This window comes from Anopheles bellator, chromosome X (assembly GCF_943735745.2).
Source record: "Anopheles bellator chromosome X, idAnoBellAS_SP24_06.2, whole genome shotgun sequence".
In the NCBI taxonomy this organism is placed as follows: domain Eukaryota; kingdom Metazoa; phylum Arthropoda; class Insecta; order Diptera; family Culicidae; genus Anopheles; species Anopheles bellator.
In genome coordinates this window covers 11,957,330-11,979,899 of record NC_071287.1, presented here as the reverse complement: position 1 = coordinate 11,979,899, position 22,570 = coordinate 11,957,330, and the positions used below count along the sequence as shown (strand labels likewise).

Here is a 22,570-nt window from a genome sequence, read left to right as displayed (position 1 = left end):
TGTATGGCACTATGGACTGCTACACAAAATGCATAAACTTAATTTCCCACTATACATATTAAAAATTTTAAAAAGCTATCTTAACAATAGAAAATATCAAGTACTTGTCAACAATACGCTCTCTGCATCCTTTAATGCTGCAGCTGGTGTCCCTCAAGGAAGTATCCTTGGTCCTTTCCTCTAGATTATAGTAGATTATATAGAGTAGATTATATTCACGTCCGACATTCCAAAAACAAGAACGTGTGAAGTGGCAACTTATGCTGACGATACAGCCCTTATATCAACAAGCAAGGTGTTGCAAGGTAACCAAACCAGCTATTAAGAACCTACAAAAAATCGTTAACTCCTATAAAAGTTATTACAATAACTGGAAGATAAAAATCAATACATCGAAAGTTCAGGCTATATTTTTCCCATATAAATTCAGCAAACGAGTTGTTCCCCTACCTGGACAAAATATCATTATAGATAATCAAAATATATCATGGTCTCCTCACATCAGGTACCTGAGACTACTACTAGACAATAAACTTAACTACCGTCCACACTTAGAAATGTTACATAAAAAACTAGACATACTCATCAAACTGCTATACCCATTAATCAATAGAAAATCAAAACTAAACTTCCCAAATAAACTCCTTATATATAAAACAATATTCCTCCCTCTTTTAACCTATGCCTCTTCTCCGTGGTCGCATTGCTCCAAAACTAACTTCCAATCAATACAAATCAGACTGAATAAAAGACCTAATTATCTGATGGTTTTAAAGTTAACTAGTTGTAAGATGTTTGTAGTTATTAGTTATTAGTTATAAGTATGATATAATGACTCAATGCCACGTGGCATAACATGTAATCTAAATAGATTTTAATCGAAATATTTTCATTTCAATCATTTCGATACTTTAAAATTATTAAATAGCTGCAATCCCATTGTGGAATATCTTTGTACTCTTATGTAATCAAACATTGCTGTATAATAAAGATCCAATTTTGAGTTAAAAAAATCAAATTTTGTAAGAAAATCGAAACTAAGAGCTCGCACGCAATCGAAATATTGACTGTAACTTATGAAGAAGCCATTAAGAGCAAAAGCAGCGTTTATCGGTGGTTCAATTTTTTTTCAGAGGGCCGAGAAAATGTGAACGTCGAAAAGCCAAATTTAGTCGAATGTGAACAGTTTTGCTTACAGTTTTCATCGATTGCAGGGTCGTGGTGCATCACTGGTAAATGCTAAAGGATAGAATAGTCAATAAAGCATGATTCCTGCAAATTATCCGTAATTTGCCCGAAGTAATCTGTCACAAACGCCTGGATTGGAAAACCAAAATTGGTTGTCGCACCCCTGCTCACACATCGTTGTTTTTGCTCGAATGTTTAGCCTAAACAACACTCTAATGAAGCCAAAGCCACTTTATTCCATAGATCTAGCCCCCTGTTAATTTTTCCTGTTTCTTCCTTTTTCCAAATCTCAAATTATCCCTTCGTGGTCAATTACTTTTGTAAGTAATACACACAAAAATCGACGCGTACACAAGTACACAGAAATCGACGATGCGCCAAATCTTGTCCAAGCAAAACAGCTTTCAAAACTTGACTTATTACTCAAAATGGCCGGACTTTTGACCACAAGTCACTGACATGTGTAACAACCTAAAGCCCGGTCCAGATGCTACGATGCATCGCTACGATGTATGGAAATTGGACAAATATTGATGCTCCTTTGTTCAGATTTTCTAGATCTGCGTCGATTATTCAAAAATGACATAAATTGGTGCAATTTCGCTGTCCACACGCTACGATGCATCGCTACGATGTGTCTGAGCAACGATTATCGTAGCGATTATCGTAGCGTTTGGACCGGGCCTAACGCCACAAAAAATCGAAAATCGAACAAACGTAGCCCGCGAAACCTCCAAAGTGGCAAAAATTTTTGAACACACCTCGTATATCTCCTGTTGTTGATTCATGAATGTTGTTGCGAAAAAGGTGTTCCTTTCTTTTGATATTTTTCGATCACACCATAAAATAAGAATTTATTTTTTCGGTTGATTGATTGATGATTGATTTGAGGAGAAATTTGAAGAATGATTGGGAAGTTTTTTTTGTTCTAGCATGTGTGTGTGCTTTATTTTAGAGGCAATTTAAACTAAGCCAGCCGTGAATTATGGTAGCAAACAAGAAAATTTTAACGATTGATATTTTGGGAAAAAAAGAAACGCTCAATCGGATAATGTGCTCCATTAACATAATTTGTGTATATAGCACGTACTAACAGATTGATCACAATTACATCTAGCGTCTGCGGAGCAGCCTGTTGTTGGCCAAATAAAACAACCGTTGAGACTATGTATGAAAATTTACAAACGCAAATTGTGGCTGGAAATAGTGAACTTTCTCATCCATGTGCATCACGCAACTCGCACAAACTACATGTTTTCAAGATGCCCTCGAAATAACCGCAAAAAAAGTGTAATCATGGAAACTACCATATGGCTTGGCCGTAAATTCTAGAAGGAAAAAAAACCTGTAGCGCAGATAAAAATATCAATAGCTAGAGAAACAACACACGGTACGTATTCCATATAATACACAGTGTCGACAACAGATCCTTGCTTGACTTTCGGAATGTAGATTACTGTTGCCGATAGAAGACAGTTTGAAGCATTCCCTCTTGTTGGTTATATTTTTGTAGCTCCGCCTACTTTTCGTAAAATCAACCAAGCGGTTCGTCTGCGCAGCATTATGCGTTTGGTATGTGCGACACCGAACACGAGACGACTCGCTCACTCGCATGACACGCGAAGAAGTTCTGTTCTTTCCGCAGCAGAAAAGTTATCCTTTCGGCGTAGCCACACAACTCCACTCAGTTACACAACATTTTACCATTGCCGCGGGCGACGCCTTTGTTCATCTTTGTTCAGCTAAGCCAGATTTCTAAATTTTGTGTAATTCAGTTCAGGTAGACTCTGTTTAGGCTTTATCTCGATCGGCTTATCGGGGAGTATAAGTGAACGGAGAATGTAAATGTGCAACAATACCACAATGTAAACAATACCACAGAAAATAAGAGAAAACTTCAACTTTAACTTCATCTGGATGTCGTTCAGTCACAGACTTAAAAATTGAACAAAAATTTAAAATTAACAGGAAAACTCAGCTTCAGACCTATTGCCCAGTTGCAGTTCGATCGATGAAACGAACCACGTCAATAAACTGGTGTTCCTACTGTGGGGGCCTATATGCGACCCGCATGCCACTGTGTAAGGACGGCTACAATTTTGTACACTTCAACTGTCGTGGATTTGTGTGGAGGTTCCTGCTGCGACCAGGATTCCCAAGCCTGCATTGTAAGGGGTGAGAGATATGCTATTGCCGTCTTATGTCGCAGTTCGTGCCACCAAACTGCAAATGCCACTCCTAAAAATTACTCCACATAATGTATCGGTGGCCGAGACCGCATTCGGGAAGCTCACTTGTCTTTCACGTTTGCGCTGATCCAGTTTTTTTCTGGCATCGGTTTATGCTAAATATCTAAATGTATACATACAGTGTTGCCCAGTGGTAGCGTAATCCTTTTCCGTTTATCTGGCAAATTGTGGCATATGCTAGTTTCGACGGCAGCATGTAATGCCGCGAAGATTTGCAATAATTATATGTGATTACTTCTACACATTGCATTAAAAAAGAACTATGGCACAGCGTACAGTACAGTTTCGATTTTCATCAATCAAACCAAACAATTGGTGCGATGTTTCTGCAACAACATCGAGAGCATATTTTCGGTTTGTGTAATTTTCAATGACTGCAGAGTCGGAAATGCCACCTTACAACAGCACGACGGAAGTTACTGATAATAACCAAACACATTTATGTAACAACAAAGCATCTGACGCAAGCGAGCAGATACATAAAAGCGGTAACAACCGCATCCGGATAACGGTTATGATCTCGCCAAAGTTGCTACTGCATTTGCTCTCTTGGCTTTTCTCTCTCTCACACACACACTTTCCCTCTCTCTTTCTCTCTGGTTTCAATCAACGGGGCAATCGGGGAGGTTCAGTAGCGCTCGAATCACCAACCACAAAGCATTATTCACATTCTGTAGATACAAGATACATCACTAGGAGACATTATGCCAAACGAATCGTGAAACAGATACCAATCGCTCGGAGAAAGAGAACTATAACAGGAAAAACGAGGAAGAGAGAGCGTACACCAAATAGAGAAAGCGAGAGAAAGAGTGAATGAGAAAGAAAGAGAAAGAAAGAGTGAGACTGAAGTGTGGAGCGTGCAAGGAAGTTCAATTGTTGCCGTACCCGGTGGGATAAACGATTTATCTTCGCCGGTAACGTCACTTGTATCTGGGGTGGGGTAACGTCTGTTAACTCTGTGCGTTCGTCTGTATGTGTACAGTATTTAAAGTTCTGTGTAACTTGGTTGGTCGTGTATGATTGTATTTCGTCTATATATCGCTGTACTGCAATGCCCAGAAAGGTATGGGCCGACTGCCTCGTTCAGTCCAGCATCGCGCTTCTCTTTCACGCGCAGGTAGGTTCCTGTTGGTTCGCTGCTATGGCGCTCTTGGCTATTGTGGTTATCCACGCGCGGCCGTTCATCGTCCTTTGCTCGCCGTCGTCGCCCTGTTTTGGTACCGGCATCATTTTAATGCAATTTATTTATTTTTGCCGTTTTCTTGTTCATCGTCTTCTTTTTCATCTTCTTCTTTTTTATTAGGCTGCTTTTTGTTGATCTTGACAGCCCTCTCTCTTCTTCGGTCGCCCCTGTCCTTTCTTTCGTCCTTATCACGCAAGCACGCACCCAAACACACACACGGCTTCGCTTACTCCTACCGTCGTCGTCGGTAGTGTTGTTTCACTCGCACCCACATCTTGACCCGCTTCATGGTTTGTTTATTCAATTTTTAGGCTATTAGAGTTTAGATACTGGGGCTGGCAACTGTTGAAACATTTTTGAATCAGTAGCTTTTGAATGTTCCGAGCGGAACGTTGGTCCGCTGTGAGTAGAGTGTGTTGCAGTGTTCCGACAGCGAGTCAGCGCAAGATACATCGCAGCAAGTAACAATACCGAACTACACCACGGGAGATCTACTCTCATAGCTATCTAACAGTTTGCTAACTTAAGCTTGCTGAAAAATCCATCCTCTCTTTAGGGGCAACTGGTTTCCCAGTATATCCCATTGCAATCTAGTGTGTGTGTGTTTATATGCAGATGTGATAGAAGTGTATTGAGAAGCCCAGTTACTACGTTTATTCTTTCTATACCACCGCGATCTGACAGTTGGAGTGAATGTGTAGTACCTCGCGTAATAGTACCTTCGTGAACGGGCGATCAGTGATCCAAGTTAAACGAGAGGCTGGCAGACATTGGCCGCTGTCTTAAATTATTTCTACTCCTACCCAAACCCGTCAATCAGTTCTGGAGTTGAGGGTGTTCCTTTGCTCTATTTGTTTCATGAAGAAGTGTGCTGCACGTGACGCCAGATTAAAGGAAGTGATTAATAGGAGAATAAAGCACGAGTTCCATGAGCTTACCGAGTGGCGTTGATATGTCGAATCTGATGCAACAGCACCCGGTGCTTGGAGCGTTGCCACCGGCTTTTTTCTTACGAGCCGCTTCGGAGCGTTATCAGCGTACGCCCAAGTGTGCCCGATGTCGCAACCATGGTGTGGTAAGTGGAGTAGTGGACCGATACTGTTGTGAAGAACATGCTGGAGTTACGCACCTATTCCATATTCTGCCAACATCACAATGAATACCAAGAATTTCCAGCTTGGCTCATGCGATGTACCAGAGATGGAACGGTGCTGTCAGCATAAGACGCAAGTTGAAGCCCTGAGGAATGGGTGAAAAACAAATTGTTTCCTGTCAGGTCCTTTGACCCCAGAGTGTTTGGTGACCGTTCAAGTTCAACGGTATTCGCTTTTTCCACCGATAAAGTGTTTGGAGCGTGCGCAGCTAGTAGAGTAGACTTACGGATTAACTTGATCTCACACAACCGGTGTCACCGTTCAATGCCGCCATTTGACGGTTAATCTAAAGATTGCTGTACAAGGCAGGGCAATGTTAAAATGCCAATAGTAGCTTGTCGGCCGCCCGAAAACGGAAAGCCCTTGTTCGCCCGTGCTCGCCTGGGGTGGGAACCGGCACGCCAACGCTTTAGCACGGCCACCAATCAACCCACAAATAGCCCCGGTGCACTGGTCGCGAGGTACATGCAACGAACAACTGCCAAAAAAAGGCATCATATGTTATGCTTTGTTTGTAACCCTGCCCCCCCAAACCCATCACGAGGAGAACCGAAAGTGATCGATTTTTGGTTGATGTTAAGCACGCAGCCTAACGATGATCGGTTTTCCATTTTCTTTTCTCGGGGCTCCAACAGGTGAGCGCTTTGAAAGGACATAAGCGCTATTGCCGCTGGAGGGACTGTGTGTGCGCTAAGTGCACTCTGATCGCCGAGCGGCAGAGAGTGATGGCTGCACAGGTAAGTTCGTAGTGTACAACCTGGGAGTGGATCACCTGGTTTAACATTATATCCTTCTTCACCTGTTCAGGTTGCACTAAGACGGCAGCAGGCTCAAGAGGAAAACGAAGTTCGAGACTTGGGGTTACTGTACGGTGCCAGCAGTGGGGGCGTGGGTCAGGCGACTGCCACCACGACAGCGTCCGCCACTGGTGTATCGGTGACGGGGGCTGGAAAGTCGGTCGTCTCGGTCCAGTTTCACGGTGGTATTCCATCACCGCCTACTGATGCAGAGAGCACCACGCATCACAACTACATGCCAGCAGCAGACGCAGGTACGCGACAAAAGAGCTGCTGCGCAATGGCGTTCCTATTCTAAACCCGTTTCGTACTATCTTGCCCCGGCAGCGGAAGCAGACATCCATCGATTACGGGTGGAGCACCTGCATACGGCATATTCGCCCAACCATAGTGATCCCGACAGTCCAGGTAAGTAGTTTTGGCTACTCACATCTACCACCGCGAACGACCGCCGTTCATTATTCTGACGATTCATTGACGGATTGATTAGAGAAACCTAATCGATGGCACAAACCACCAAGGGATGTTTTTCATGCTGTTTTGAGTTTTCCATTAAATAGTGGCTTCGCTCGCGCTTCAACTTATACTACCGATCAATTGTAGAATGAACCTAGCATGCCAAGTATCACATGGTGTTGAAGCTGTTGAATATGCAGGCTTGAAGCAATTATTTGTCGCAGAATCACCCATCCTCGATTGTTTATGCTGGTTTTTTGTAACCCCACTAATTTGATTGTTATTCTCACACCACTGGCGATAAAAGCCTGTTGCGAAATACCGCGGAAATCTGCTTGTGCATGTGTATACTGACGGATCTGTCTATGAATTTACGATGTGTTAGAGTTAGATGGTCAACCACTTTTGGTAAGGAATAAACCATTCTGTGCTGAACTTTTTACCCTAAATAATCAGTTGGGAAAAGATCGTCGAAAAACAACTTATCGTCAACAACTATTTATTGAGAATGATTTAATTTTTAGAGCCTTTTTCATACGTTGCTCTTAGCATTGATGCATTCCACAATTCGCAATGTTTTCAATAAAGCATAATGATGAGGGCTAAATTGACAGTTACAGTCATTGGTTACCAAACTCCGGTTTCATATCTATACACTATTGTTCTTGCAATAATCAACCATACCTTTCATGGATACAAATGCATTGCGGTGGCTGCAGCCAATATGTTTTTCTATAGATTGAAGAAGATATTTTGCTGACATATCGTGTTGAGATGGTCGAAGCTGATGTTATACAGAACCACTAAAACTTAAGTAGTCACATGCACCTCTGAGACATGAGCCTCATCCAAACATTCTTCCGCTGCGTCCAAGAGTAAGATGCTCAAATTGGTTTATGGTCCCGTGTGTGGGAAGAGACAATTAATTTACACACTGAACAACGACCTTATGTCGTGCAGCATATATCAGGCGTACAAATAGAAAACCGCCGTTTTTTCTCATGATTTGAGGCTTTATTGTAAAAAACTCCTTACAAACTCATTCTTCAAAGTAATTGCCATTGTTAGCCACAACTTTTTCCCACAATTTGGGCAGCTTTTGAATTCCTCGTCGGAAAAATTGTTCATCTTTCGACGCGATCCATGCATCGATCCAATTTTTGGTGTCCTCGACAGAACGGAAGCGCTGCTCGGTCAGGTCATGCGTCATCGATCGGAATAAATAGTAGTCTGACGGGGCGATGTGTGGAGAGTAGGGCGGGTGGGGTAGTATGTGCCATTTCAATGTTTCCAGATACGTTTTCACGACTGTGGAAACATGTGGTCGAGCGTTGTCGTGAAGAAGGATAACTTTGTCGTGTCTTTTTGAATATTGTGGCCGTTTTTCCTTCAACCCTCGACTCAGCCGCATTAGTTGTGTACGATACAGATGTAATGTACAGATGTAAAAAACCTTTTCTTTTTTGCCGTTCAAGGAGTTGCTCGCAAATGAAAAGACGCCATTTGACGTCCATCGGCTTCAACTCGTGCGGCACCCATTATTCTAGTTTCTGGATCATTCCCAGGGCTTTTAGCCGATGCGATATTGTTTGTCGTGTCACACCCGATAAGTCTGCAAGTTCCTGTTGAGTTCGACAAGCATCTTCTTCCAGCAAAGTTTTCAATTCGGCATCTTCGAACTTTTTCACCGGTCTGGGACGCTCCTTGTCTTGCACGTCATAATCGCCATTTTTGAACTTGCAAAACCACTCCCGACACGTTCTTACACTAATGCAGGCTTCACCATAAACTTCTACTATCATTCGATACGCTTCAGCAGCATTTTTTTAGCATGAAACGCAAAAAGCAACACTTCCCGCAAATGGCACTTGTTCGGCTCAAATTTCGCCATTTTCGCACATGAATAAGACAAAGCAGAGTGAAAATAAACAAACGAGATTTTGTGGAGTTGTAGACAGATGCCTCAACTGTCGTTGCCAGGGTTTTGCATATTTTTATCGTTTAATTTGCAGCTGCTAGCGCCGCTATGGGAAAACGGCGGTTTTCTATTTGAACGCCTGATACATCTCGAAAGGCTCCGGCCAAGTTAATCGAACGGCGGACGAGGAAGCAGTCTGTACAGTTTTCTTCGGCCGTCCAAAAACTCCGAAGGGAACGCTTGAAATCGAGTGCCTGCATTGATAGCAGTACAAGAATTGCCGAAATACTGAGTTGGCGGATGCGGTGGTAGGACGGTATATCGAGTTCAAGACGATAGCGATGCCAAAAATTTGCCACAATCTTCAACACATTTAAAAACCATTAAAACTATAGCCCAACGATAAGCTGATGCAAAATTAGATGCGCTGTCATTTTACACATCGTAATTCTTTTATGCAATGTTAATATTGTTAACCATCGCGAGTTTGGTTCTCGATGGTAAAGGTGAACGTAGTTGAAGAAGAGTGAGAAGGAAAACACTAGAAGACAGCAGGCTAAATGAAGTTCTGGAAGGTGTGTCTCGGACAGACGAGATCCACTCGGCGGTTGTTACAACCGAGAGGAAAACACTAGAGTGGATTGTACAGGTTTCCGCTTGTTTTATATTTGAGCCAAATATTGCTTAGGCACAATGTTTGATTATTCTATTCTACCAAAAGATTGGCGAATTATTGTAAAGAAAATCTTAAAGTTATTTGTTATTTTATATTAAACCTATACAGTATCTATTTATTTCATGGAAGCAGTGGGGCCCTTTCTCCACTGCTGGTGGTGAGTTGTTGTTGTTTTGCATGTTTTATTTTAATTATAGTTGTTGTGCTTGTTTTGGTAATTATTATCTATTTACAACTGGTTCCGACGGGAGTAACTCCGTCGCTTATGGTATTCATGTGGGATTCGTAGAAATATCTTGGATATTGCCAGAGATGTATGTTATGCTATATTATATATTATATATGGAGCTGTAATGAAAAGAAAAACAAGAAATCAGAAGAAATAACTTATCAATTCGAGGGTGCCCACCACTGGCATCGTCATTCGCTGGCGAACACGTTGTCCGTTCTCTTTAATCTCGGTGTTTAACAGTTTGATTCGCAATAGGCTGAAGTAAAAAACATAAAATTGTCGTAGCAATTGATGGATTGCTGAAGATCGGACTAGGTGTAGTCCTTGGGTAGCTAGTAACCTGGGGTAGCAAATTAAAACACCGCGATAGCATTCAACCATCTAAATGCAATCGCGTCTTATTTAACTTTTCGTGCGGGTGTATGCTTCATTGCTGTGTGCTGTGCAGAAATTCGATAACCATACAATTGTCTAGATTGTCAGGCCGGGTACTACATGATAAGTGCGTATCAAATTAAATTTGTGCAACTTAAATCGAACGGTTCCATCATACCGTGACATTTGAGTCCTGTGGTGCTTAACTCGAGATCACACTCGAGATTCCACCAAACTAAACGAAATTCCAATGCTTTCAAATTCCAATGGAAATTCGATACGCCACACAATGAAAGATGAAGCACAAGGGAACAAGGCCCAATATTGCGCTGACGAGAGGAATCGATTAGGAAATCAACTTCGAGCGTAATTGAATCTCAAATATAGTATCATTTCTGTGATTCGCGGCATATGAGCATTATATTACACTTCGTGGAACTACAATATTTGCTGGCAGTGTTTTACCTTCGTGGGTTTAGTTTCATATCTTTTCGAGCCACTGTGTGGTGAGTTTTTTGTGTTTTGCAAGCCAGGATCAAAAGGCCAAACGGAGGGTTGACGGTAGCAGATCGATGCCAGGAAGGAACCCGGCCCGGGAAGGGTGCTAGTGGTGGTGTATTGTGTTCGTCTCAACCTCGGTCAATTTTGGGTTTCACAGTCGCTGGAATCAATACCGGTGTTGCATTTCCAAAACGCAGGAACAGTCATGAACAAAGTAATAAAAAACTTAGCAAGTAACAAAAGACGGCCAAGCAGCAGCGATAACCGTTGCTGCTCTGTCGATGTCGCACGCTATTGATGTGCATTTTACAACCGTAAACTTCGACATTTTAATCTACACAAATAAAAGCGTCATATTGTTTGGTATTCGAAGCTGTGGCAGCAGAACTAGAATCATTATCCCAATGATAATGGTCATAATGAACTCTGATCTAAATTTTATTTGGTCGTTTACCGGTCACTTCAATTTGGCATTTTGAAAATGGTCGTAACCTTCGAATTTTTTGTTTCGTATGGCTAACTTTTTGCTTTTTTTTTTGCTCTTTGCGTATGGCCTGAGGCTAACTTTTTGCTCGCATTTATATTAGTCCGAGACTAATAACAAGGCAAAATTGTAAATACAAAACATACCACCATTGTTTTTCGAGGTATAGTATTTTCGGCATATAAAGCGCGCCAACTATTATATAATCCAGAAAACTATTCCGATAAAGTTCATCCAGTCGAAAGCTCTCGAAACGGAAACTCGAACAAGTGCCGCGTAGTATCCTTTACATAATTGTTTACAGCAGTGTCGTAATGTAGTGTAGATAGTAAAATTGTGGTTTTTTTCTTTTGGGACATAAAAGCTAAGTCTAAAGAATACTTCTTTTTGGTCCTCGTTTGTGATAAGTGAATCTTCATTTCAATCGGCAATCAAGGGTCTAGCCTGCAACAGAGATAATGTTAATCTCCGATAATGTTAATCTCTGTTGCATACTGTAACGTTGTATTTTTACGGGCGGTATTGTTGGCTCTATAGCCGCACCCACTTTTTTAACGTATCTTCCAAACCGTCTTTTCGACTCAACTTCTTGTTCTGGGACTTTTTGAAGTAGGCAAAATTAGGAATAAAACCAATTAGTTGGACTGAAGTTGTAAGATTTCTAGCTTTTTTACGACCAAATATGATACGGGCACTGACAAGTTTCTACAGCCGCACTTTGAGGTTTGCTTCCGAGAGCAGTTTTCATAACCAGTTTTGCAAGTGAATTACTTAAATATGCCAAAAGGAAGTGTTTTAAGTGAAAAATAAAAAGGATTGTTAGAGGCATATAGGTTGGAGGGTGTTGCTATTCGAGAAATGGCTCGAAGAATAAAAGGATCCGATAAAGTGATCCGTAATTACTCAAAGGATACTAAACAGTGTGCAACTGCTCAACGTACTTCGAAAAAATCTAAGATGTCGATGAGAACCAAGCGGAACATTGTTAAATTGGCCTCAAATTCGACACTATCGCTATCAAAAATCAAATCTACACTGGATCTGCCAGTGAACAGGGAAGCTATTCGCAATGTTTTGTAAAAGAGCCCGAATATGACTTGAGCAAAAATGACCAAAGCACCAAATCTAAGCCTACTACACCAACAAAAACGTGTAGAATTTGCAAAACTGAACATAGCACGTCGGTGGGACATGGTATATTTGGGTTTTCATCTGCATTTTGAAGAGCATATTGTGTATCAAAAGAACCAATTCCGTTTTCTGTTTTTTTTTTATTGTAGGTGATCTTTTCTGATGAAAAAAAAGTGTAATTTGGATGGGCTCAACGGTTTAACAGGCTACTGGCGAGGTTTACGCAAAGATCTGGAGTACTTCTCCACGCATAACTTTGGAGGAGAATCTCTGATGGTGTGGCTTGGGTTTTGCTCTGTGGGCAAGCTCAATCTGGCATTTACATCTTGTAAAATGGACTTTACCGATTATATCCAGATTTGAGAAGACTGCCTGATCCCGTTTACAGCTGCCAACCACCGAAAAACATGGGTTTTCAACAAGATAATGTTCGATAACTTCCCACCAGTTCGATAACTAGAACATGGTTTGCTACCCATAAAATCGATTTGCTTGGGTGGCCAGCGCGAAGTCCGGATCAAAAGCCAGTTGAAAATATCTGGGAAATATTGGTTACACAAATTTATGCGGATAGGAAGCAATACAGCTCTATTAATGAGCGTAAGGCATCCATTTTGGAAGCTTGGGAACATATGGACCCAAAAAATTTCAAAAACCTGGTTGACAGTATGTTAAACCAAATTTTCCAAGTTATTCAGCGATCAGGAAAGCCAACTAACTGTTAAACTTTACAATAAATATAGTCACTTGAAAAAAATCCACCCATTAGGTACGGTTATAGAAACTTGACAGTGCTATAACAGAAACATTGACAGAAACTATATCGTATTTGGTCGAAAAAAGCTAGAAATCATAAAACATCAATCAAAGTTAATCCATAATTTTGCCTACTTAAAAAAGTTCCAAAACCAGAAGTTGAATCGAAAAGACGGTTTGGAAGATACGTGAAAAACGTGGGTGCGGCTATAGAAAGATGACAGAGTGTATATGGTTTGTTGGGTCCTCAAAGTAGCACTATTAGTAAATTTCAAAAATAATAAGTGCTTAGGGCGATTTAGAAAACATTGAAGTGAATAGAAGTGAAACAATTTTTCATTGTAATATTGAGGTCGCTTCCATTGAAATGTGCTGCTGCTTCTTGTGTAACTTTCGCTACCTGTATCTTTTCACAAACGTTCTCAGTTTACCCATATATTTTATTCCCGATGAATGATGCGAAGTTTTCGCGCTACAAACCCATTATACTTTGATGCCGTATTTATCCGGCCTAGAGGGAATATACCATGTGAATATGGTACCTTTTCAGCGTTTTGATTCGTGCATCGAATTATTATATAAATAATCCCTATCGTCATATGATGTGCGAGGGCGGATCAAAAATTTTCGCGACATTTGAATTTTCTCGGGCTACGTATATTCGATTCTCGGCCATTTTGAGTGATCAGTCAATTTTTGACAACTGTTTTGCTTGGACGTGTTTTGGCTCATCGTCGATTTTTGTGTACTGCAAAAGTAATTTACTACAAAGCATTTTTTTGAATTTTGGAAATAGGGAAGAGACAGAAAATAGTTACAGGGAGCCAGATCTGCAAAATACGGTGGCTTTGGCATCATTAGAGTGTTGTTTTCGTCAAAAATTCGCGCAGAAACGAAGATGTGTGAGCTGCGGCGCGACAACCAATTTTGGGATTCCCACAAATCCGGGCTTTTGTGACGGATTGCTTCAGGCGAATTGCGTATAACTTGCAGGAAATATTTTTTTTGACCGTTCTATTCTTTGGCAATAATTCATGATGAACCACGACTTGCAATCCAAGAAAACTGTAAGCTAAACTGTTCTCATACAACCAAACTTGGTTCTGTGTCGGTCACATCTTCTCGGCCCTCTGAGAACATTTCGAATGCGTCCGCGCTTTCAATTTCTTTTTTAACACAAAATTTGACAAAGATTCTTTGCCATCCATTTTTTTGGAAGAGATAAAAATCGTCGATGAGCCAAGACTCGAGTACAGTCAAACAGTTGCCAAAAATTGTCTGATTACTCAAAATGACCGATTTTTTCACCATAAGTCACTGACATATGTAGCAACCTATCGCAACCAAAGAATTGAAAATCGAATATACATAGCCCGAGAAAATTCAAATGTCGCGAAAATGTTTAATCCGCCCTCGTACATGTGTAAATTTATCTTAGTATGTAGTAATCATCTTATAATACTCAGTTTACCTTTACCATCAACCAATCAGCAGATCAGTCACTCTGACAAAGGCTGTTGGAGTTACACTACTTGGCTTGGTTCGTTTCAAACAATCCTTACAGAAATCCACTAGTCAAGCTTTCTATTTTTGAACCGATAGCGGGAATCTATAACCAAGACTATAACCATAGCTGAACTATGACTATACTGAACTGAAGACTGAACTATAACCATAGCTGTATACTAGTATCACTGAAGTCGAGTTTTAGAATTTTAGTTTCGAAACGAGCAGAAAATATGCATTTGGTACAACAAATCCTGGCGCCCTGGGATGGAAAAAAGAAAAAAAACAGAGAAAGAAAAGGACACGGACGACAGAGACATTATTATTTTCAATCCATATGTAGTCCTCTGTATCTATTTCAACAACACTTTTCTTAAATGTGCATGTTTATGTTCCTTTGGTTTTCACATAATAGCCGTTCAAGAGGCATTATATTTCTCCGTCGGACACATGCCGAGCTTGGCTAAATGCCTGGGAGCCAGGATATGGGGAGAGGGCATGAGGCATGTGTGGGTATATCAAGTACTGCTTGCGTTTTCTTCGTTTCGTTTTGCTCGAGATTGCTGCTCGAGTTGGTCGGCAGAAAGGTCTCAAGATCAGACTACGCCGTCAAAAGACTGTTTATCTAAATTCGAAATAAATGTTTCTGTGAGAACGGAGAGGATTTTGTTCCGTGTTTCGCTTTTAAGTCCAAACGACCGCCCCCCACTTCTTTTACCTCTTAGACAGCCCTGCTGCTGTGCACCTCTGAAGGGGTTAGGAGCACCTTTCTTTCCTCCGCCGAGCCCGGAGCGTGCAGTAAATGGGATACACTTTAATTTCCACTCGAAACTCAATCAACAAAGCATCGATCTTATTAGGATATGTCGAGAGCAACTCCGACCCCGGGATGATGATGCTGATGATGAGCTCTTCCGCTTTTGCTTTGCTGACTTCTGTTGCCCTTCTGGCTTCCTCTCGTGTGCGCTGTGTTTGTTCGATTTACGGGTGCTCACACAATGGAAAATATGTTTTCAATTTGAACTGTAAGCCCTCTTTATGTTGCGTAAGCAGATGCTGCTCGGAACTCCCTACTTCATCTCCGGTTGTACGTGGTAAAAATATTCCCCGCTTTATCCTTCTCGGTTTCGGTCGGTGCTCGAAATTGAAATACCGATGTCCGTTGGTAGGTGGACGCTGGCCCCGCCGCAGTAAAGGACTATTTCATAGCTAGCCTTCCCCATTTTCTCTCTGTGTGTGCGTATAACTTCCAATTAAATTCGGTCGTGCAATAGGGAAGAGGGGTGCATCCTATTCTTGCATCCTGGACCCTCTAGGATCGATTGTTAAACGCAAATATTTCCTCTTCGCACTCTCTTCGTGGTCTGATTGACCGCATGAAGGAGACTTTGTAGGAAAAGGGGTGTCCTTTCTGGCGGAGCGCTGTCTGCCTCTCTGCACTCTGTGGCATTGCGTGCCCCTTCCTCCTGCTCGTCCGGATGCCTGGGTGTTTGGCCGGTGTTTGTGGCATCTTGCTAAACTCTCTGTCCCTCTTAGCGACTTAATGTAGCGTGCGCGAGCGCGCAATTTTATGGCGATGATTTGATGGAAAGTAATTATCGTCGGCACACCTCCGAGGGCTAGCCAGGCGGGACGGGAACCCTCTTTCCACATGTTGCGGTGTTCTTTCAGCCCTTCAACCCTTGTGTCGTCGCAACGCGAAAACGCAGAGCCGAAACAACCGACTAAATTAAAATGATTCGTGCAATATGCTTTGTATTTTTCACTTTAGACTGCGCTCTCAAAGGGGACTGTGGCTTCTGAAGAGGAGGGTGTGGTGCTGCCGGCCTCTGATCCGGTTTGGGTTATATGTCAATGCCATGTACCCGTCGAACAGTATGTCAAATAAATGTATAGCTACAACCACCAGTTAATTACACAGTGAGTACGACCGTTTCCCTCGTTCGCGAAGCGATAGATAGGTGATTCAATAAATTAGCCGATGATGGTACTGCGCTGTTGGCTATCGGTTTAACGTACGGCATCCCTCTGTCGGTTTAGCCACGTCTATTGGAGATCAATATTCAAACAGACCATGTGTAACGTCTTTTGTCATGACGGTTGCAATGCAATACGATGATTTGTTACGGGGTGGTATAATTGATTTATTTAAATTATGCCATTTAAAAATGCCACACTTCAATTATTGGAAAAGTTTCGACATGCTCATGAAAGTCGCACGGTTTTGCAGATCGCCACTGTTGTGTCGGTGTTAGTTCGAACCTTTGACCTTCGATAGGTTAAAATCGAGACGACGTCAAACTTTCGGTTACCTATCCGTTCCGTTACTTCGGAACTTAAGGTTACTCACATGTATGCATTATGTGGTTGTTGGCAGGTTTAGTGATTGTGTCACCATGAAATTGATCTTGGTCTAGTTTTTTTTGTAGACCGAACCGGTACGCAGCTGCAGCTCAATCCCTGTGTAAGCCTAAGCTACAACGGAAAGCTTTTTGACCTATAATGTCTATGTTAGCATATACCAGGATCTGACTGGACTTGAAGTAGATGGTCCTCGGATGGCCCACTGCGGTATAATAATGAAAAGGAGAAAAGTTACGCCGTCTTATTGACTCAATCCTTTTGTTGTAGCGAAGAGATTAATGAGCTTCACACACTCTCGTTCTTTGTATGGTGCATGGTGCACATACACTGCTGACCAATAAAATAGGTAAATGTGTAAAGCTGGTACAATGTGAACTGTACTCAAGCCGCTACTAAACGAATGATCACCAAACTGATATTGCACTTAGATACACTAGTTTGCGTCATTGTTTTGCTATGTTGGTGATATTTATGTCAAAAGTGATAGGTGTGTTACCGCTAATTCGGACAGCAGTATTATATGGCCTGGTCAATAAAATAGATAATTCGTTGTATACGCTGCCCTTTCACCGGACTTTTTTAAAGGAATTACTTTATTTGATCTTGCTGCCTGGTGGAACATCCAGAATGGGCAGAAGCACTCATTGCAACCCTGAGCAAAGAAAGCTTGTGAAGAATATGCGCAGCGAAAGTATCACCAAAGTACTAGGAAGATCAGTAAATTTTAAGAGAAATGCTTTGTTGTGAAAAGAAAAACAAGGAAACGCGAAGTAAACCAAGAAAAACCAAACCAATGACAGATTATCGCATACAACTTTCGGCCAAAGCGGATTCGTTTGGTTCGTCCAAAACGATTTGCTCAATCATAAATAACATTATTTGCCCAAAACCTGTCCATAGGCGAATGCAAGAAGCGAATCTACCAGAGTTAATTGAAAGAAAAGTGCCACTATTGATTTAAAAAAATTACAGACGAGGTAACAGTTTGCTGCTCAATATCGTTTTTGGGAAGGTACTGAAGGTTACGAAAAATTGGCATAATATTTTCATGGAAGACGTTATGTTGCCTTACGCAGAAGAAAATATGTCACTGAGATGGGTATTTCAACAAGAAAACGATCCCAAGCATACGTTGAAGCTTATGAAATCGTGGTTTGATGGCAATAATGTGTCAGTTTTGCCTTGGCCAAGTCAGTCTCCTAACTTAAACCATGTTGAAAACTTGTGGAATGCCTTGAAGCAAAAGTTAGCTGGACAATATTTTTCAAACAAAGATGAATTGCGGGAAAAAGTGCAGCAGGAATGGCATTCCATTCTAGCAAAATCTTGTCAGGATTTCGTCGATTCGCTGCCAAGGAAAATGCATGAAGTGCTCCAAAACAACGGCGGATACATGGGATACCGACTAATTTTGAAATAATACTAACTTTTGATGTTAGCCAAAGTGTAAACCGTGTAAATTAATTAAAATTTGCCTTATTCACAGATTAACCTATTTTATTGGTCAGGTACTTTTAGCTGCTTTCTATGATAATAATCGAATCCCTAGAATTTTTCACCTCTTTTAGATAATCTTTATCTTATTTTTAGTACTTTTATCTTGTGCTATCATTGTAATATCTGTGAATGCAATTGGTTTTGAAAAAATGATCAAATAATGCAGCTTAGATACTTTTACCCATTTTATTGGCCAGCAGAGTACATCTACGATGTGTTCCATTAAGACTTACAGATTGAATGGTTAAATAACTCCGCCATTTTGTAGTCGATTTTGATAAATGAACAAATTTTTGTTATGGTATAAAATGCCGTTTATTTACAATTCACTCAAAATGCAGTATCGATCAAATGACCGCCTCCATTAGACACACAAAATGCAGGCCTTTTTGGCATTTTTCATTTGGCAACATATCGGTAATAGACAACGTAATAGCAGCAATTTCCTCTGTGATGCTAGCCTTCAGTTCTTCAATAGTCTTCATCTTCAGCTGGCATACACTTTTCTCTTCAAATAGCCTCACAGAATGAAGTTGGAACTGCGGTGCCAGACCAAACGCAATTCGTACCGTAAAAACGTCCGATCCTTTACGCATCATGTGGCAGCAATAATAAAAAAACGAAATGTCCAACGTGTTTAGATTCGTGTTTTTGGTCCGAGAAAACATAAATAGAAGAATAAATTGATTTCTGATTTTTTTCCGTTTTTTATATTGTGTTGCTATACCAGCAAATAAGAACTTACATTATCCTCTGTTTGTAAACAAAGCGTTTGTAAAAAGTGTTAACGCTCGTGTTTACCGTCGGGTTTATGCCTCGGCCGACACATAAACGTTTTGACACAAGCGCAAACAGTTTGGCATTTGGCATCTGAAATGCCAGAACGTTTCTTCGCGCATCGTGTAGCGGCACAGGAAGAAATTGCGCAACAATAAGCACGTACAGTTTTCACAGTGGTCCAAATAGAATGATTATTTTCAATGTACAGTGCTACAATTTCAGTCCATTGTTTTACCGTAGATTGATCCATGATTAAAATGGCATACATTAACGTTTTAGAATTTGACTGATTTATCTAAATCAACGAAAAAATGGCGTAGTTATTAGACATTTCAATCTCTAAGTCTTAATGGAACACGCCATATTTATAATACATACTATGATTTTTATGATACTAACATTAGTTTTTTATTCGAGTAATTGAACATTTATGGGAGCTGAGAGCATCGTCCAGCTTTTCGTACCGAAAGAATCTGTGGTTCAGTTTTGAACTACGGTTGTGAGAAAATAATATTCTGCTGGTGTTGTTTTTGTATGCATCTACTGATAAACAAAATAAGTTTTATACCACGGGATATCATGAAATGATAATTCCTCTCTATTATTTATAATTTTGAAAATGGCTTCGAGCACAATTGGATCAAACAAAGACTGCGTAAGACAGAACTAGTTTGATAAGCGGATTTATACTTAGATTTATAAATAAGTAATGGATTGATTATAGCTAAAAATTCAATAAAGTATATGAGTAAGGTTACTTCAAAATACAGATAACATACTTTAGAGGATAGTAAAGTACAGCTGTCTACTAAAGAAAGTCTACATCTATAGAATGTCATCAAATCCTGTGCAACGATAGCTGTGAGTAAAAGAGAGAAAAGGGAGATCGATAAAGGAAGAAAGGAAAAGAATGGAAAACGAGACAAAGATGGAGAGGGAGATATCAATCTTTTCGGTAAAGACGACAGCAACCAGTGGCAGCGCATGAATTATGTTTTCTTTTCCATTCGCTGTCATTTGGGCACTTGAAGCCACAGCTTCAGGAAACGTCCACTTACATTCCTTCGCTCGAGTGTTTACTGTTGCAGCTATCACCTAAAGACCTAACGGTTACCGGAGATCGTTCAAATGGGCTATTCCTAACGCGCTATCTGCAACAAACCGACAGTTGCTATGTTGACCGACCCTGTTGGCGGAGCAGGTGTGGTTACTCCACCCGTGAGGAACATCCGATTTTAACACACAAATAGCCTACTCCGTTAAATATTGATACTACACTTCATTGTTTCGTAGAAAAACTTAATTTTGAGCCCTTGAGATAGGCTTCAGTGAATAATGTTAATATTTGTTTAAACATCAAAAAGACAGTTTTTTGTTTATTTTTCTTCGTCTACAGGTTTCGAGATCTGCGACCGATAGGTTTACGGTTGCGATCGTCAGTGATTCGAAACCGAAAGCTAAACAGTTGAAAGAAAAAAAGAAGCAAATCATTTTTGAACGACCAGTTGAACGAACGAACGAACGGAGTTTCGTTGTTTTTTGGCCAAGGACTACAGGTGCGTGGATGAGGATGATGAACAGGAACGCCGTTTCAGTTTTATTGCGGGAATACTTTTATTTGCTTTACCGTCCACAATTGACAGTAGTTCTATAACAACCTATAAAAACGTAATTGTTAGTTGTTTTACTTTCTTGGCTGAAATGCATGCACATGTATGTCAGAAATGATTTCGAAAGCCAACTTTTGCATTTTGGGACGCGCAATTGTTGCGAAGCATTTTTATGTCATTATCTCTGATCACACTTGATAGTTATGAAGCCTGTTGTATTTTAGGAGAAGAAAGAGGAGGAATCTGTCTTCCGAACATTGCGCAACAATCAAATCCAGCATGTTGCACAACACCTTTGAGAGTGGGTCTGTAATGGGTAGAGTGGGTGCATCCAGCAGACACTTAGTCACTGTATACTACCGATACAAGAGGGCACTCACTTTAGTGTTTACCATTATTTGCTTTTGTTGGCGACGTAATATTCGACAGGTCCCAAACGGCAGCGTGTATCAACGGAAACGGATCACGACACGGAGTCGGAATCGTCGCCAAGCAGTCCTCGTCACCGACTGTCGTTGTTTGACGGTTTGTCCGGTGATCGCCAGTCGCTGAACCGCACCAACGGCCCTCCGAGTTCCCCAGAGTCCGACCTGGACGTAGACTCCACGCCCGACGATTCGGTCGCCCCAGAAAATCTGAGCCTCAAGAAAGAGCGCGTATACACGAAACCACCCTCCCTGGTGACGATGTCGAATGGGCACAGTCACAGCCCTGCGGCCGGTTTTCTGCCTTACAGTCAGCGATCGTCGCCCTGCTCACCGTATCAGACAAGCCTCGGTGTCAGCAGTACGTCCGCGCAACGCTCGCCGGTGGACGTGCTATTGCGGTAAGCGTAGTTTATGAGCTCTGAACTAAGCTGAGCAGATAGCCCCTCATACCTGGCGTCCACCATCTGACCGTCCTTATTTCAGAGTGTTCCCTAACCGACGGCGGAACGAGGTAGAGTTGCTGCTGCAACGTTTTCGGGGTGACGTGCTGCAAGCCATGGAGGCGATGCTATGCCGGGACGATACACTGCACACGCCAATCAGGTAACTCATCGTTCTATTTGATCTTCTTAACTACATATTGGCTATAAATACGGCACATCCCGTTTCTTAAAAAAAAACCATACTGACTCCAGCGATAAGGGACAAACCTCTTCCCTCTGATCTCAATCGAGAATGATTCCAACTCACTGCTACAGCTCGCTTAACCGACTCCGTTCCGATACTCTATCGTGTGAAAAGTGTTCCAACACCTTCACCGTCTTTTGCAGTGAAGTCAGCATTCTCGCCACTGATGCCTTCTGGAACACCTTTCACTAGTCCGACGATACGGTACTCTTTCCTGCAGCAACAGCAACAGGCGCAGCAGCACACTAAGCGGTTTCTATCGGCACCGTACTCTGGTACAGGTTATCTTCCCACCATACTGCAGGACCCGGAACACGCACAACAGCAGCAGCAACAACCAGAACCGACGACTGTATCAACAGAAGTTGGACCCCTGGATAACTCCGACTAGGTGGAGTCCTCTGACCATAATGGCGGCTGAATGCGGTGTGACGATGGTGTACATAGTATATGATGAAACTCCAATCTCTATTTCAAATCATTTGCGAAACCACAGTAGAGTGAGATTTTGCTGATCCTGGTAGTTGTGGAGCCCTCACTGGAGCATTAGGCTATTGTAATACGAGCACATACCATACAATGCTGCTTCCGCGAA

The 22,570-nt window shown here is 41.5% G+C and overlaps 1 protein-coding gene across 1 annotated transcript; it reads left to right on the top strand.

Moving 5' to 3' along the window:
* The first annotated feature begins 5,551 nt into the window (after positions 1–5,551).
* On the top strand, positions 5,552–22,366 carry LOC131213747 (doublesex- and mab-3-related transcription factor A2). The gene is made up of 8 exons (XM_058207863.1): positions 5,552–5,698; positions 6,413–6,514; positions 6,585–6,828; positions 6,911–6,982; positions 11,958–11,978; positions 21,290–21,686; positions 21,772–21,891; positions 22,090–22,366. Exons 1-8 carry the CDS (start codon positions 5,552–5,554, stop codon positions 22,364–22,366), a joined length of 1,380 nt encoding a protein of 459 aa, XP_058063846.1.
* Positions 22,367–22,570: the final 204 nt, after the last annotated feature.

Excerpts from the sequence above, each read along its gene's own strand:
- LOC131213747 (XM_058207863.1), top strand. The coding sequence starts at position 5,552 with ATGAGCTTACCGAGTGGCGTTGATATGTCGAATCTGATGCAACAGCAC. Across the intron at positions 5,699-6,412 it reads GATGTCGCAACCATGGTGTG|GTGAGCGCTTTGAAAGGACA; the intron begins GTAAGTGGAGTA and ends GGGCTCCAACAG. Across the intron at positions 6,983-11,957 it reads TAGTGATCCCGACAGTCCAG|TTTTCATAACCAGTTTTGCA; the intron begins GTAAGTAGTTTT and ends TTCCGAGAGCAG.